General features: G+C 40.9%; 1 protein-coding gene across 1 annotated transcript; it reads right to left on the reverse strand.

The window, feature by feature from the left end:
* Positions 1-10829: 10829 nt before the first annotated feature.
* On the reverse strand, positions 10830-17891 carry LOC117989349 (uncharacterized). The gene is made up of 5 exons (XM_069503923.1): positions 17848-17891; positions 17056-17287; positions 15333-15349; positions 12802-12924; positions 10830-11736 (listed from the first exon to the last, which is right to left on the reverse strand). The coding sequence occupies exons 1-5, from the start codon at positions 17857-17859 to the stop codon at positions 11431-11433; spliced, it is 690 nt and encodes a 229-aa protein (XP_069360024.1). The 5' UTR covers positions 17860-17891; the 3' UTR covers positions 10830-11430.
* Between the last annotated feature and the right edge of the window lie 373 nt (positions 17892-18264).

Raw genomic sequence — 18264 nt, forward strand, 5'->3', positions numbered from 1 at the left:
AGGTAGGATGAGAGGTCGGTGAGTGAATGCTCTGGTCGCGACGAGCGCGCATATATACTCAGTGCGGGAGGTACTGACGCAACATAGCCTCGCCACTTCTCGCCCCTATCGTTTATGTACTTCGTCCTTGCAAATTCATTGCCAATATTGTTTACAGTTGGCCAGTTAAAAAGTTTAAGTCAGTTCGGCTACTTAGTTCACAACAAAACGATTCAAAAATGCTGTGAAAGTAAACGTACTTTAATTAATATTAATTATAATATTCCTGTTGTGTTGGGCCGCTCTTTGCACAAGTTCAAAAAACGTAAGCATTTAAAACAGACAAAGTTGTGGCTACACTAAAATTTCATAAATTACATTTTTAGTCCACCACCACGGTCAAGTGTGGACTGGCAGACCTCATACACCTTTGAAGAGTATTTTGGAGATCGCTCAGGCATGCAGGTTTCCTTACAGTATGTAATTGTTCACCATTAGAATGTGATATTTAATTGCTAGAATGCACACATCTCCGACAAGTTAGAGGTGCGTGCGTCGTGACGGGATCGAACGCGGGACTTTCGAGTACGCGTCACGCGACCGATGATTAAGATTAGATTAAGAATTTACGCGGCAATCACTCTTCTTTACAGAAGCACATATTAATACACTTCTCCCCAAAAAAAAAGATTCTGACGAATTGAGAAACTTCTCCTTTTTTGAAGTCGGTTAAAAAGGAGTGGCTCATGCGACCTGTGCGAACAGCTTCGCTTTCGCGCGGGTAGTAATTTTCGTACGGATCTCTAATTTATGAAAATGAAATATATAGCCTATATTACTCGGAAATAATGAAACTTTCTACTGGTGAAATAATTTTCAAAATCAGTTCTGTAGTTTCAGAGATTACCCCCAACAAACAAACTTACAAACTTTACCTCTTTATTTATTTATTTTTATTTTTATTTTATTTTATTAGTTTGCCAACAGATAGTACACATATTATAAAATAACAATTACAATTCACAGAGAAAAAATTTAGAGTGTACACCCAATTACTGGCAAACCGGCATACATTTTAAAAGTTTGCAAGTGCGGGATTACCAGTTAACTAAAAATACAAATATGAAAAAATAAAAAAATAAGACACTGCAATTTACAATTGTACTAAATATTAAATACTAAATATCACATATAACAAGAAAAATAAGAAAAATTACGAAGAAGCATACGAGTTTATAATATTAGTATAGATGTATGTGAGTTTCTTTATTCCACCATAACTTCTAAATGCCTGTATAGTTTTGGATGTGTGGGGTCTCGTTAGGATCCTTGCATCATCTCGAGTAACGGCGATTACGTACACTTCCATCGTCCGAGTTCTATCCGTCATCCGTGAGAATACCAGCGATTATCTACGACATACGTCATAAGCTCCCATACAAAACAAAAAGAAAAGTATTTTCACGGACTCGGATCGGATGAGTGCGGAACCGCCGTTACACTTGCTATAATTTTTTGAAAAAAATTTAATATGGCATCGTAGTCGTGTTTTGCAAATTTTTTATCATAAAGTAAGACTTGTTTTGCAATTTTCAGTCGAAATCCGAGGTATTCGCTCAACGTGACTGTGCGTGTGTTCCGCAACGCGACGGAAGCAGCTCACTTGTATGTCTGATTGAATAACTCACCTCGATCTCTTAACTATTTGGATATACCTCGTCGAAAGCACTTAGTTATTAGTACCGTTCCAATTGAATGGTTTCGATAGAGTTGCGTACTTTGTCTGAGTAATAACTGCGTACGTTACTAACTAATACTCAGTTATTAGCTTAATATCTAAGACTTTTGAAACGTAGCTTGGTACTTAAAACATGTATAATGGCTCATAAGCTACAAATCAGAAGTAATTAATAGGTTTAAAAAGGTAAATCAATAAAATATAGATTTTCTAATCACCATGCAATGTATATTCCGACCCAGTAGCAAGTGGTGGTACTTAGCTAGATTACGACCCAGTAGCAAGTGGTGGTACTTAGCTAGATTACGACCCAGTAGCAAGTGGTGGTACTTAGCTAGATTACGACCCAGTAGCAAATGGTGGTACTTAGCTAGATTACGACCCAGTAGCAAGTGGTGGTACTTAGCTAGATTACGACCCAGTAGCAAGTGGTGGTACTTAGCTAGATTACGACCCAGTAGCAAGTGGTGGTACTTAGCTAGATTACGACCCAGTAGCAAATGGTGGTACTTAGCTAGATTACGCCCCAGTAGCAAGTGGTGGTACTTAGCTAGATTCCGACCCAGTAGCAAGTGGTGGTACTTAGCTAGATTACGACCCAGTAGCAAGTGGTGGTACTTAGCTAGATTACGACCCAGTAGCAAGTGGTGGTACTTAGCTAGATTAATTAAAAATGTAATGCTATACGATATATATAAAACGGTGATAGCCTAGTTGTTAAAACGTCAGCTTTCTACTCATTCAGTCCGGGCATGCACTTCTAATTTTTCGGAATTATGTGTGTTTCAAGCAATTAAATAAAACATCACGAGAAAACTTACATGCCTGACAGTTCTACATAATGTTCTCGGCGGTGTGTGAAGTCTGCCAATCTGCACTTGGCCAGCGCGGTAGACTACGGCTAAACCCTTCTCATTTTGAGATAAACCGTCGAAATGGGTTGAAATGATGTATAATGAAGATCTACCGAATACCTAATATGATGTCCAATGCCCAACTGACCTGACTGCCACAGGGTAGAAAGCTCTGTAGTCCATGTATTTATTATACCTACGACTATAGCGTAATTCGTACCAAATGACTTATCACGCGCCATTTTAACCTGTATCAATTGGTCATTTTAAAACTCAAAAGTTAGACTTTAGTCCTTATTTTAAAGGTAAAATGGCGCGCGAGAAGTCGTTTTGTACGGACTATACCTACTTATTTAGCTCGTCAGTAAAATTCATCAATCACATATTATAAGAGACCCGTGCTCGGTAGTGATCCGGCGATGAGTTGACGATGATGATTAGTGTGTAATGTGTTAGGATATCAGCAATGCGAACCTTGGTTTAGCACAGTCGTGTTTCAATAAACCCTAATTCAATTACCTGATGGCGATTACCATTACCAGCCAGGATTCGAACCTGGAATCTTCTGACTGTATCTAAGCCGAGAGGAACCCTACAAACTCGCTAGACCACCTGTAACTTGTAACTTGTAACATTACTATTACTTTTTGTGCGCTCGAGTTACTTTTACAAATATAAAAAAACAAAGGTCACATCTTGTTAAGGACTTAAAAGCTTTATATTGGTAAAGCACCTTTAAATAAATATTACTTTTGAGGGTACCGTACACGAATGGCGCACACGGCTTCCGTGTGCGCCATTCGTGTATTTAAAATATCATAGATTCAGGTCAAGATTATAACCTTATTAAAGCATCAAATAAATTGTCTCATAGTTTAAGTTTACAAGTTGTCAGTTAAAATGGACGTCATTTAAATAATGAATATTTAATGAATCCCGTAAATTAGACAGATGAGTTAGCAATTTACTTTGATTAAATTTTTTTCGGTAAAAATGTTTGCTACTTGATATGTGAGATGTTGCCTTATTTTATCATCATTAACCATTAGTCGTCCACGGCTGGACATACGTCTCCGTACAGACTCCCACACGCCACGGTGTTGCGCCGCCTGACTCCAGCGACTCCCTGCGACTGTTTCATGTCTTCTTCCAGCGCTGCGGTGCGAGGTTGCCATTTGAGCACCTTCAGCCGTCCAATGCCACTTCAGCCTCGCAAGCCGCTGAGCTACGAGTATCTGGTTATTCTCTTCTCCAGATCTCCTCATTTCTGATTTGATCATCGACTTCCTTTTGAGAAGGGAAACAATAAGACAAAATTAAATAGAAAAATTACAAATTTGATATTCAACTAAGAGTTTAATTGAAACTTTTTCAACTAAAATAACAACAAAAACAACAGAAAACTAAAACGCTGCTGTAACACGTAACATTGGACTAGACTGCACATGATCACCACACCCCGCCGCCCAGGTGTCCGCCACCCAGGTGTCCGCCGCCCAGGTGTCCGCCGCCCAGGTGTCCGCCGCCCAAGTGTCCGCCGCCCAGGTGTCCGCCGCCCAGGTGTCCGCCACCCAGGTGTCCGCCGCCCAGGTGTCCGCCGCCCAGGTGTCCGCCGCCCAGGTGTCCGCCGCCCAGGTGTACGCCGCCCAGGTGTCCGCCGCCTAGGTGTCCGCCGCCCAGGAGTACGCCGCCCAGGTGTCCGCCGCCCAGGTGTCCGCCGCCCAGGTGTCCGCCGCCTAGGCCGTGCTCCGCGATCAGCTTGTTGACGGAGATGACCTGCGGCACCGTGATCACCTTCTGCACGTTGACGACTTGCGGCACGGTGACGAGTCTCTGCACGTTCACCACCTTGTTGACCGTGACCAGGCGCGTCGCGGGGGCGGGCGCGATGATAGCGGGGCCCGGCCCGTGCAGCCCTCCGCCGCCCAGCGCCAGCGCGGGCCCGGCGTAGCCGTAGCCGCCGGAGGCCAGTCCCCCGGCGCCCAGGCCGCCCAGGCCACCCAGGCCGCCCAGGATACCGCGCTTGTCGCGAACTGTGCCGGCTGCCGCGCACGCTACCAGCGCGAACAAAAGGGGAAGTGCCTGTGAACAAACATTCATGATGATCATCATTATCAACTTATCGCCGGCCCACTACAGAGCACGGCATTCCTATCCGAGTGAAAAGGGTTTAGACCATAGTCGGAAAAGTCAATCAAGTGCGGATTGGCAGACTTCATACACCTTTGAGAACATTATGGAGAACTCTCAGGCATGCAGGTTTCCTCACGATGTTTTCCTTCACCGTCAAAGCAAGTGATTAGTGAACGAAATCTACTAAAAGTTAGAGGCGTGTGCCCGGGATCGAACCTCTGACTTCCCGAATAGGGAGGAGCCAGACATCTGAAATAGGTACTATCACGGCTATCACGGCTATCACGGCTATCACGGCTATCACGGCAGTAACACACATGCATAAATAATAATAAAAAAATAGCTATATTTTGGTAAAAAATGACTTACAAACTTGTTCATGTTGTTCGTGTTGGGGAGAGGAGTTCTGGTGGAGAGGAGAGGAGATGCCGGCGCCGAGTGCTGGCCCTTCCACCGCCCTGTCCAATATATATGTCTCCTAGGTCACTATGTCGCAACACCACCTCCGTCACCATGGGACTACTTTTGGGTACTTTGGTTACTTAATTTACGATTTTTCATAATTTTCTAATAGACCTCCAAGTTCCAACATCATTCAAATGAGCCACTTTAAATCACACGATGTTGTAAGTTGTCCATTTTAAGGTAAAGTTTGTATTTACATTGTGCACCTTCCCAAGGGGTCATTGACCGCACTTTGCGCCAAATCTTTTTATCTAAATATTAATTCCGTAAGCAATAATAATCTAAGCATAATAACTTTAGGTTCAAGAAACAAGGTCCGAAATTCAAATGATATTTCCAATCTCCCATAGAGGTACTTACTTGTACAGCGAGATCAACTGTATTTCTAATTTCTACTACTAATTTCTGTGTCTAATCACACATAACATAACATTATTATAGTTTATACAAAAATAAATTGAGCGTGCTGTGTATACGTAATAAATAAAAATAGACCAATAAAATTAAGAAAATTCTCATCAATCAAAACTGGTTTAGGCCGGCCATAAAGCTTATTGCCCACCGCTAAGCTAATAAATGACATAGTTTAGCATCTGAAAGAGTTTTTCAACTTTTGCTTTTCGCCAATGAATTGAACTGAAATGAATTTATATATTTCATCTAGAACATCATATGCCACTTATGATATTATGTCAAGACTCTACCACCGGTTCGAAAGAAAATACTACTGAGAAGAGCCGACAAAAAATTAGCAGTTGGTCTTGTAAAAAAAAAAATGTTACATACTAAATATGCAATACAGAGCAATCTAACTATTACACTGCCTTATGGGCTGCTGAATGCAAAGCCGACTGTTTCCATGCAATTTTGTTATTTAAAATACGTCAATTGTTTAATACCCGCGACTTCAACAAATGTTGTTTAACACAGTGTTTAAATTTATGCAATGGCAAACCTGAGAACTCTTTTGGAATCATGTTATAAAAGCGTGTAAGTACTCTACCCCGCAAAGGATTTCTGTAGGCACAGTACTTTGTGTAGATGACATGACGCTGTAGCTTATGACGATTTCTGCTAGGTATGTCGATTGTGTGGCGTGTGTTTATTTTTGCGTTGTATCAATCCTCCTAATATATAAAACACAAAACATGTTTCTAAGCACCTATGTCTGTTATAGCAGAGTGAACTGTTATAGACTTTGAAACCAGTTTCACTAGAAATAATGAATAATGGGAAGATCGTTTTAGACCACTAAAACAATGCATTAGGCACGTTCTTTTTTTAGCGTGGTAGCACAAGCCGGGTATCCGCTATTGCCTATAAAGATTAGTTGTGGCCAACAAAGATTATATGTTATTGTAAATAATATATTGAGATGTATATTAGGCTCTTTAGCTTGGCGAGTCAAGCTGTGGTGAAGGCAATTGGATACTATGTAGTTTAGGTTAGCTTCGATCGCGTTGTGTGATACAGCGTATGAGTGTTCTGCGTAGCCTCGCTCGCAGCTCGCAGTGGACAGTGCGCTCGCACGTTAGTGGGTCACCCCACTGTTGACACTGGCGTGGAGTCAATGTCACAGTTGCACCTTTGGCGCGAGGCACCAAATCCTCCTTGCGACAGATCTAGATACGCTCCTGTAGATGTTATCTCTCGAAGGGTGGAGGTTAGGGTCTGGGCGATGTGCCGGGGCGATAGCCTGGCTGTTGTTTGTTTTTCTACTATATTTTTTAGCAACCAGAGCTGGCGGCACTTAGTACATGCCGTATAATATAGTACTGTAAGCTAGCATACGGCACTTTTCTCATGTCTCGAACACTGTCCGAACGTCGCGTCAAGCAAACATATAAAATCGCATCAATCACCGTCAAGCACATAAATGTTTGACTCAAGCATCAAGCAAACTTTGTAAACGCTCAAAATGCTTGGCTCAAGCAAAAATATACGTGCTTGACGTCAAGCCGTTCGTTCGACCGCCTCGGAAGCTCATAACATGAACTTTCTGTAAGAACTAACAATTTTTCAATTTAATTTGGCTTTAAGTACAATATTCCTGTCTCGCCGCTGCCGTACCAAACACCCGACTGGGTTTATCCGTACGACATAATATTTTATCGTCCAGCGTTCGGAATTCATGTAAATAATTACGTATCACTCAAAAACTTAATTTAATCTATCAACGCACAGCTCAAACTACTGGACGGATCGGGCTAAAATTTGGCATGCAGATAGCTATTATGACGTAGACATCCGCTAAGAAACGCTTTTTTCAAAATTCAACACGTAAATTGTGTATGTAGTCCACGAGGACGAGGTCGCGGGCATAAGCTAGTGTGCAAATAAAGTAGATAGTTTCGACTCCTAGCCTGTTTCACTTGTTTTAGATTTGAATTTATTAAATCTAAAAAGTTTAAGCAGGCTTTTGATTTAAATATGTGTATCATTTGCGCAAGCGCTGTATGATTTATAGTTAGCGTAAGATCCAGTCCACCGCGCTCGCCGCTCGTGTCGCAAGTCCGCGCCGAAACTGCGCACCGATAACATCTCTTAGATATAGTTAGTGATCGCTTGATAACATACAATTTATAATTCTTTTTGTTACTATATTATATGGTATTGTTTCAACAGCTTTGCAAATTGTTATAAAGTAATCGTAGGGTTTTCCATTGATAATTAAGTAGGTTTTCCCTTTAATTAGTACCCTAGGTGTGCTGCTTTAAAATAAACAGAATAACTATTTCTAGTATTCCAGAAAATTATATTAGGTATTGAATATGCCCTGCATGTGTTGCGAAAGGACTCGCATTCTGAAACCTTCAGGCTACTGGGTAGTGCCGACAACAATTGTGCTTTCAACTCAATCAGATGAGTCATTTTTTAATTTATAGACTAGCGCTTGGCTGCAATCAGACCTGGTGGCAAGTGATGATGAGCCTAAGATGGAGCGCGCTTGTCTAGACGATGCCTATTCACTTGACTACTGTCTCCTGCCGGATGTGGACTCGCTTTTCTGCGACCGAGTGACGCGTCTTCTTCCGGCAACTTATCCCATCATGATGAGATGTATCAGTTCATCGTACTGGGATACTGGGGTGGACGGGAACCGCGAGTGCTGCACAACTATTTTGCTTCGCGAAGAACAGAGTGAAAAACACAAAGCAAATATTATTATAGAACTAAAATTATTTGTTAATTTTTTATTTTTAGTGTTTGTGGATAGGTATTGAAGTCGGTTTTTTTTTTGTAAATAAAATTACTTATCGTAGAAATTCAAAGAGTTCCACTGGATTTTAAAAAAAACTAAATCTATGCGCCATTATCTAGTACTAGCTTATGCTCGCGACTTCGTCCGCGTGGACTACACAAATTTCAAACCCCTATTTCAACCCCTTAGGGGTTGAATTTTCCAAAATCCTTTCTTAGCGGACGCCTACGTCATAATAGCTATCTGCATGCCAAATTTCAGCCCGATCCGCCCAGTAGTTTGAGCTGTGCGTTGATAGATCAGTCAGTCAGTCAGTCAGTCAGTCAGTCAGTCAGTCCGTCAGTCAGTCAGTCAGTCAGTCAGTCAGTCAGTCACCTTTTCCTTTTATATATTTAGATTAATATAGATCTGTAAAAAAACAGTAAATTTTTATAGTTATTTATTGCTAATTTACATTTTTGTTTCTGAATAATTCTAATGCCCAGTCATTAGAATTATTCAGAAACAAAAATATCGGATATCTAAATTATACACAGAGGTTTTTAACTTTTGCGCATTTGAGAAGAGTTGCGCTCAGGTGAAGATATTGGTCATTCGAAATGCGTCAGTTAGTTGAAAATTATTATATTTAGCCTCGAGCCGAGACCTTGCTGTGCTCTGAATGTTAGTTCAATTAATGGTTATTAAATAACAAGGACCGCTGTAATTTTGGTAATCAATAAAATGCTTTATTGCACGACTTTGGGAACAGGGTACAATCATCTAGATATGGGCACTTTCCTACATTATATTTTGTCCTAGAACAAAACAGCCTGATCACCAATATATCGATATCTGGGCTTCGCTCACTTTTTCCATACTTTTTAGAATATTTTTATAACAATTGATTAGGATAATTTTGTAAGATCACTTAAAATTGGAATGACGACAACAACCTTAGGTATAGTACGACAGGTCGAGATGGCAATGGGGGTGGAGACGCCCCGCACACCCGCACAGCCCCCGCGCTAGTCCGGGCGGTGCGGGGGCTGTGCGGGGCGTCCCCTGCTTGTGGCGTACTATACCTACAGTGCGTGATTTGTCGCAATTCGCAATCGACACTCGCTTCACTTCGCGAATCGCGACACTAATGAAAAGCTAGCCTCTGACGCCTCCTCGATACAAAATGTAATGCAGACGCGAAGATCTACCATCTGGGACCAGAAAAGCCAACTTGGACCTTTAGTGGTGCAGGGCAAGCTGGAGGGCACCATAGGGTGAGGAAGGTCGCGTATGCGATAGATCGACCTGAAGTCCCTTGCACGAGTGTACCAGGCTATCAGCCAGCAGGGAGAGCCACCACCACTTCATGATGACCACCACCACTCTGCCAAGAGTGTTACTTTGGGGTTTAGTGTGGTGGTGGATGGATTTCTTTATTTATATGTGGTGTGATGTAGCCCACATATCGACCAAGAAAAAGAGTTTTATCTATCTGTGTGTCACATTGGTGGTGGGCCAATTATATGCGGTGGGCTCCCAGATCCTTCCGCATACGATTCGACTAAGATGTTGATTTCGGATTTCAAATGTTAGGTTTAACGGTTATTAGGATCAGATGTTAGTGATAGTAACTGGAACCGAGGTCTATTATCACGCTATTATCACGCTATTATCACGCTATTATCACGCTATTATCACGCTATTATCACGCTCTTATCACGCTATTATCACATGGAGGTGATGAAAAGGTCTTATTCGGAGTTCCAAATACAAATACAAATATGTACTTACAAAGATTTTCTATTCAAATAAAGTTTTACAAGCGCTTTTCGAAAGTCAAAGGAATCTACCACTGGTTCGGAATGACATCCCTACCAAGAAGAACCAGCAAGAAAGATTTAGGTTTCTAAAAATCCCGCAGGAACTCTTTGATTTTTCGGGATAAAAAGTAGCCTATTATATCACTCTAGAGGTCGTAAACTGTACCCATGCAAAACAATTGAAGGACAAACCAACACACTTTCGCATTTATAATATTGGTAGCAGTATGGGCATAAGTCGAGAAACAGGCGCTAATCAGGTATCCTAGAAAACACCGAGGTACTCTACGAGTTAAAGGGCATCTCGAAACTGAGTATGTACCTAAATAATAGTTGCTGTTATGTGGGTACAGTACACTGATAACGGAATATGTGGTACAGTACACAGATAACGGAATATGTGGTACAGTACATGGTACATGGTACATGGTACACGGTACATGGTACACGGTACATGGTACACGGTACACGGTCGAGTTTAGCTCAGCTCGATGACTCCTCAGCGATTCATTTTCAAGGTAAGTACTTAAATTGCACATCAAATAGTCTTTACCTTTTAATGATAATTAAATAGCTGCATAATATTTTGTGTAAATCATGGCCTTAGGAAGGCCTTCGTATTTTATTGGGGTGTAAATGAAGTAAACAGATTTGTAGAGATTGTAAAGATAAATATTTATTGGCACAATAATGCACATATCACATTGGGTACTCGATGTAACATTTTCTATTTACATAATCACACACTTACAAGTTTGCTTGAAGCTCAAGGTTGAGCTCAAAGGTTACAATTTAGCGACATTCGATAGCAAAACAAAACGGAAAAGAGAAAATTATACAATAATCAATTATAAAAAGTATTGCAGGTACAAGTGGCACTCGCTTCAGGCTTGTATTTACAAAATACTCTCGAGATGTCTGGAGGATTTTGTAAAGAGTGAGCCAAAAGTCTTAATACAAACGATTTGAAATCATTAGTTGTAAGAATTTTAAGTTATAACGTCTCATTAGACTTTATAACTTGAAATTTTTACGACTCTACTGTAGTTTACAATACAATGGTATTATGAGAGTAATTTATTAATATTATGAGCCTGTTGTTATTATATTCTAAAGGCCTGATTCATTGAGGTAAGACTGAAGAACTGAGCATTTGCCTGGCAGGTGTGGCAACGAGTTGGACTAACAGAAGACTTAAATTTTTCTAGTAATAAAAGAAGTATTTGGTAGTAGAGAAGCTGTTGTCGGATGGTCGGTTTACCACCAGCCTCCTCCTCGGGACCAGCCGCTGCGGTAGCCTCCTCCGTGGCCACCACCGAAGCCGCCACCGTAGCCGCCGCCGTAGCCGCCGCCGTAGCCGCCGCCGTAGCCGCCGCCGTGACCGCCGTATCCGCCGTAGCTGCGGGAGATCACGATGGGCCTGCTGTAGCCCCGGTTCCAACCGCCACCGTGGCCGCCCCCGTAGCCGCCGCCGTAGCCACCACCGTAGCCGCCGCCGTACCCGCCGCGGAGGTAGCCAGCAGACACCGCGCTCAGGGCGACGGCCGCGAGGAGTACACACATCTGTTGGAGAAGACAAATTTTATGGTTTTGTTCAAATATAACATCATCGCCATGATCAGCCCATCCCTACTGAGCATGGGACTTGTCTTCAAATGAGAAGGGTTAGGTCATAGTCTACCACGCAGTTCGAATGCGGATTGGCAGACTTCACACACGTTTGAGGACATTATGGAGGATTCCCATTCTTGCAGGTTTCCGCACGATGTTTTTCTTCACCGCTAAAACAAACCGCACTTATCCAGCGTGGCGGATTATAGGCTTAATCTTTTTCTTTCTGACCAAATAGGCCGGCGATGGGTTGTTCACATATTGAATAGTTCAAAAGTAAAGTGTATTACGAATAATATATAATATAAGTGTTAATAATTGAAATGTTGATACAATTAATAATAAGTAAGTTGTATAAAATGCTCTAACTATATTAAGTCTCTTTTAACTACATTGGGGATAATATATTACTAATTAAAGTTTTCAGTCGTATTATTTTTAATTAAAAATTCTACTGAAACTTTGAAAGAAGAAATATAGAAAAAAAACTTTTTTGTAGGCTGCGCTACACATCACATCTCGGCTTTCTCCACCTACGCCTCAAGCAAAAGATGCGCCGGAACAAACGGTGTCACGTGTGACACAACAAGAAAACCGGCCAAGTGCGAGTCTGGCTCGTGCACCGGCCACCGAGGGAAGTACCCTGTAGGTTTCTTGACAGACCGACAGATAACAAAGTGATCCTATAAGGATTCCGTTTTTCCTTTTGAGGTACGGAACCCTAATGCTGTATGCCTTGTACACAACAGCATACAGCGCTGATTTTCAGGCGGGACCCTGACTTAGATGTGCACCCGTAAGTAACTCTAAAAGTGTCTGATGAACTTGGCTTCCTTTCCAAAATATTTTCACTACTATAAACACTAAAAGTAATTTAAGTTATTAAACAAAACACTATTTGATCACTTTTGAAAAACACTTTATGTAAATATTATATGATTTGATCGTCAACACAATTTAGTACTTATTTTGAAAAGGATTAATTAAGTTAAAGTTTAATAGTTAAGAATGACTTACAAGGAATTTCATGTTGAGAGGAGTAGTCAGTTTCGGGAGTGGCGACTGAGTATGTGTGTTCAGAGCGACTTGATCCTTATATATCGCGAGCGAGTCCTTGCGCGCACGATGACTCGCTACTCGCTACAATATAGACGTACGCTAAACAAGGCTATAGCACATCTGATATATAATAATTGCAGAATATTGATGATTGTGTCAAAGTTCACGATGTGAGAAGGACGGCCTCCCCCACTGATGAGTTATAAATAGCATCAGGATCCGTCTAGTTGGCCCAGTAATACATGTCATGTCTCACTGGTTGTATGTCATGTCATATACATGTCAAAATATAAAGAAAATATAACATAGTCGTGATAGCCTAGTGGTTAAAACATCCGCCTCCTATTCGGAAGTTCGGTGGTTCGATTCCGGGCACGCAACTCTAACTTTTCGGATTTATGTGCGTATCAAGGAATTAAGTATCACTTGCTTTAAAGGAAAACATCGTGCAGGAAACTTTCATGCCTGAAAGTTCTCCATAATGTTCTCAAAGGTGTGTGAAGTCTACCAATCCGCACTTGGCCAGCGTGGTGGACCATGGCCTAAGCCCTTCTCATTCCGCGAGGAGACTTGTGCTCGGTAGTGGTAATGGGTTGATCATGATGATGATGATCACAATTTGGTTAAAGTTTCAACAGTCGATGGTAGAGGATCCATAAGTCAGGAAGAGCGAGTATAACAATCAAGATCATCATCATGATCAACCCCTCACCGGCTCACTATAGAGCACGGGGCTCGTCTCAAAATGAGAAGGGTTTCGTCATACCACGCTGTCCAAGTGCGGATTGGCAGACTTCACACACCTTTGAGTACATTATGGAGAACTTTTAGGCATGCAGGTTTCCTCACGATGTTTCCTTCATCGTTAAAGCAAGTGATATTTAATTAATTAAAACGCACATAACTCCGAAAAGTTAAAGCTGCGTGCCCGGGATCGAACCCCCGACCTCCGATTGGAAGGCGGCCGTCCTAACCGCTGGGCTATCACAGCTTCACAATCAAGATACTGCATCGAAATCTATTTAAACAAACTTTATTTAGCATTAAACTAATTAGTGCCTATAAAAGGGTTATTTCAAACAAACCGTATTCTACGATTAAGCTGTCGCCTACAGTTGTCGTCGTCAGCCGTCGCCTACGTCATAACAGATATCTACATGCCAAGTTTCAGCCCGATCCGTCCAGTAGTTTGAGCTGTGCGTTGATAGATCAGTCAGTCCCCTTTTCATTTTACATATTTAAGACGAAAGAAAAAGCTGACTGACTCAGTGACAAAAAGTTAGAGAGGGTAAAATAGGTTGGAAATTTTGTCATCCACGCAGACAAAGTCGCGAACATTAGCTAGTCACAATATGTTAAGTTTATTTTTTGACACAAACCTCTAAGCAAGGGAAATCAAAATATGGTATCTGTTGTCTTTAATATTAATATTATATTATGTATTATGCAACCCCATAGATAACACACTATATACTGCAACCGTGCCGTATCATTATTTGGGGTCCGCATGTCGCCGATTTTCAGCAACACAAACAAAAATTACAGAAATAATTTGAAAGACTGTTAAGCATTCAAATCAACTTGAATTAAACTGTAACCCTATGCCAATAAGTCCACTTTTACAATGCAGCGTAACGAGAGGTCACTGACCACCAGCGTAAAAACAATCCCACGCTTCTTTAAAACTTCAGTTCTACACTTAAACAAACTGCTTCGTCAAAGCAAAGTTAAGCTTAAAGCTAACCCTTATGTTTCACTCAAGGACGCCCTTTAGTAATGGATTTGAACTTTACGTCTTTTGGTCCGGAAATATTAAACTGTTTTATGTTGTACGTTGGGTTTGTACCCATGAGTCAGTGGGTGAAGTTGTAGTTAGTAATGGAGTTGTTTGTAAACTGTTCCAGCGCTCCAAGTTGATATTTAAATGTTACATGTAGCTGATATTGCCGTGATAAGCTTGAGCTTTTCAAATCAATCATTTTGATAGAGCTAGTCGTTGCCCGTGACTCTCCTGTTTGTTGCCCACCATACAGTTTAAATCTAGTTCATGTCAACTCGTCACCAATCTATTACTGACGAGTCACCTATCAGCTGATGTTATAAGCGTGCACAAGTGTCTGCACAAATATTATAAGTACTTATCTCTTTATTCCGCACTCTCAAAAGTCAAAGTCAAAGCTATTTATTCAAAATAGTACAGTGTTTGAGTGTGAATTGTTGAATTTGTAAGATATCATAATCCGTTCTGACAGCAATCCGACATGACCAGCGAGAGATCAGTTGACTCTCCGAGGCACAGGAGTGTAGGTAAGGTAACAACATCTACTTTCTGACTCGAATTACTTGACAGAAAAACCAACAACTGTTCTTGGTCCAAACTAATACTCCATCCGCAGCCGAATAACTAAGCACTACACCTAAGAGGTAGTTAAGTTCGTAAGTTTTCATACTCGGGATTCGGACGTCTACAAGTAAGTACCTATACTTACTTTCAGAAGCCGAAAGGCTGGAAGTTGGAGCCGAAAAGTCCTAGAGTGGAGACCGCGAATAGGCAAGTGTGTGGGGCGTCCTTTACAAGTATTCAAAGAGGGTGGCGGGAAGTCCTTGGATGAGGAAGGATATGGTGGCAGTCATTAAGGAAGGTCTATATCCAGCAGTGGACGTCCACAGGCTGATGATAATGATGATGACTTATTTTCAATAGAAATTACGAACCAGAATAATAAAAATAATTATTTTCAACTAATATAGTTAGATAAACTTATTGACGTTGTGTCTAGTGCATTGGCGAGTATGGCGTAATGTGCAGATAATCAAGTGTACAAAATGTAATCTAGTTGCTAGTATGAAATAACAAACAGACAAGTAGATTGTTCCAGTTCACTTGCGTCACAAATACATTGCCAATAACTATCATATATACATATATTATTTCACATGCCCTTGATTTGTCTTATTAATTTGTATTTATAAACGATACGAGTGTAATGTGACCCAAATTGTAAAACCCCAATTTAGCAAATTTAAAAAAAAAAGAAAATATGAATATTTGATTCATAAGGTGACGACTCAAATCTAGTCTCTATAGGATTACCTATAATTGTAATCTTATCTTATAAATATATAAAAGGAAAAGGTGACTGACTGACTGACTGACTGACTGACTGACTGACTGACTGACTGACTGACTGATCTATCAACGCACAGCTCAAACTACTGGACGGATCGGGCTGAAATTTGGCATGCAGATAGCTATTATGACGTAGGCGTCCGCTAAGAAAGGATTTTTGGAAATTCAACTCCTAAGGGGGTGAAATAGGGGTTTGAAATTTGTGTAGTCCACGCGGACGAAGTCGCGAGCATAAGCTAGTCGTTGTACAAAATCCATACTATACTTAGGATGAGACCTATAGAGCGCACTCTGACTTTGCTTAGACTTAAGACAGAGTTAAAACGAGACAGAGCTATATCTCTCACATAAATCTGTCTCTTTTTAAATCAATCTTTCTTAAAGTCTGAGCAAAGTTAAAGTGCGCTCTATAGATCTCAGCATTAAATGCGCAAGGTATCTGTCTGTCTGCTAACTCTTCACAGCCTATCAATTTAACCGATTTTGACGAAATTGGGTGCAGAGATAGCTTGCATCCCGGGGAAGGATATAGGCTACTTTTTATCCCGGAACTTTAAAGAGAGGTGGATTTCACAATAACAAAGTCGGTAAGCTTAGCTTTGATTTGAATTAATTATTTAAATAAGTAAGTACTAAGTCTTCTTATTCTTAGTAAGTAATCTTTTGTGGAAAGCTTATAATTCAGGTACAAATAAAGTAAACAGATGTATACAGGTTGTAAACTAAATATTTATTGGCACAATAATGCACGTATCACATTACATATTTTAAAATATTTATAAAATCACAAAAACCTAGTTTCGCGCCTTTCATTTTAAAAAGTTCAAAGGTTAGGATTTAATTGACTCTTTTGATAGTGAAATAAAATGGTAACAGAACAAAGAACAAAATATATAATTATAAAAATACAATCTGAAGAATTAAAAAATTGACTAGCTAGAGCTACGAGTATAATAAGTCAATACCCTGGTGAGTCAGTTCTGTTGGCCTAGCAGCAGGACTACCTAGAGGACTGACTTATATTTTTCTAAAAGATTATTTGGTAGTAGTTGCTGTCGATTGGTTGGTTTACCACCATCCACCTCGGTTCCAGCCGTTGCCGTAGCCGCCGCTGTAGCCGCCGCCGTAGCCGCCGCTGTAGCCACCGCCGTACCCGCCGCCGAGACCGCCGTAGCTGCGGGAGATCACGATGGGTCTGCTGTAGCCACCACCGTAGCCACCACCGTAGCCGCCACCGTAGCCGCCGTTCCAGCCGCTGCGGATGTAGCCGGCAGACACCGCGCTCAGGGCGACGGCCGCCAGGAGTACACACATCTGTTACAGACAAGCTTTTAAAAAATCTGTTTTGTCCCCAGAATATAATATTTTAGGTAGATAATGATCGACTGTTATTTGACGACCTTCCTACCCTTACCTACTAGATGCAGGTAAGGGTAGGTGGGTGTGTGAAATGCTCTACAATATTGAAACCACTTTTTAGGGTTCCGTATCTTCAGAGAAATATCACTTCGTTGTCTGTCTGTCTATGAAGACCCGAGCCCTGCGTGTGCGGGTCCGTCTCGCCCTTGACCGGTTTTTATTAAGTTTTAATGTATGAGTTACAACTCAAAGGCTTAATTTTAACTACACTGTTATATTTAACCGCTGCACCGAGAAATAGTTTGCGCCCATGTGCATACATTGTAGCGCAATATGATGAACTTGTTCCTTTACATTTTGGCACTGTCCACTGAACATTTAAATTCAATTTTACTACTTAATCATTTTCGAAAAACACTTCCTAAAATAAATATGATTTATTGATTTTATTGTAGATGCCTCATTAAACTTGATATTTTAAAAAGATGAAAGTTAAAATTCTAAATGAGACTTACAAGGAATTTCATTTTGCTAGGAGTGGTCAGTTTCGGGAGTGGAGAGCGAGTATGTGTGTTCACAGCGACATAGTCCTTATATACCGCGAGCGAGTCCTTGCGCTACAAGTCAGTGCAGTCGAGTCCGTATGCTAAACAATTCATATTCTAATCGCTTCCGATACTAAAATAATAATTACTTACACAAAAATTCATGGCTCTATCAAAAATTCATGATATATTATCAGAACGGCCTCTTTCACTGACGAATCAAAACCAATGTTATAAATAGCATTAGAGTCAGTAACTCTTTTCTTTTCTTTATGGGTACATTCCTCATGCAACATTCCACATGTTTGGCTGTTTGTATGTCATAGCCATTTTATTAGAAACTGTTAAAGTTTTGAAGCTAGACTGTTGCCAAATTAATGGATCTTG

This window comes from Maniola hyperantus, chromosome 16, assembly GCF_902806685.2.
Source record: "Maniola hyperantus chromosome 16, iAphHyp1.2, whole genome shotgun sequence".
NCBI lineage: Eukaryota > Metazoa > Arthropoda > Insecta > Lepidoptera > Nymphalidae > Maniola > Maniola hyperantus.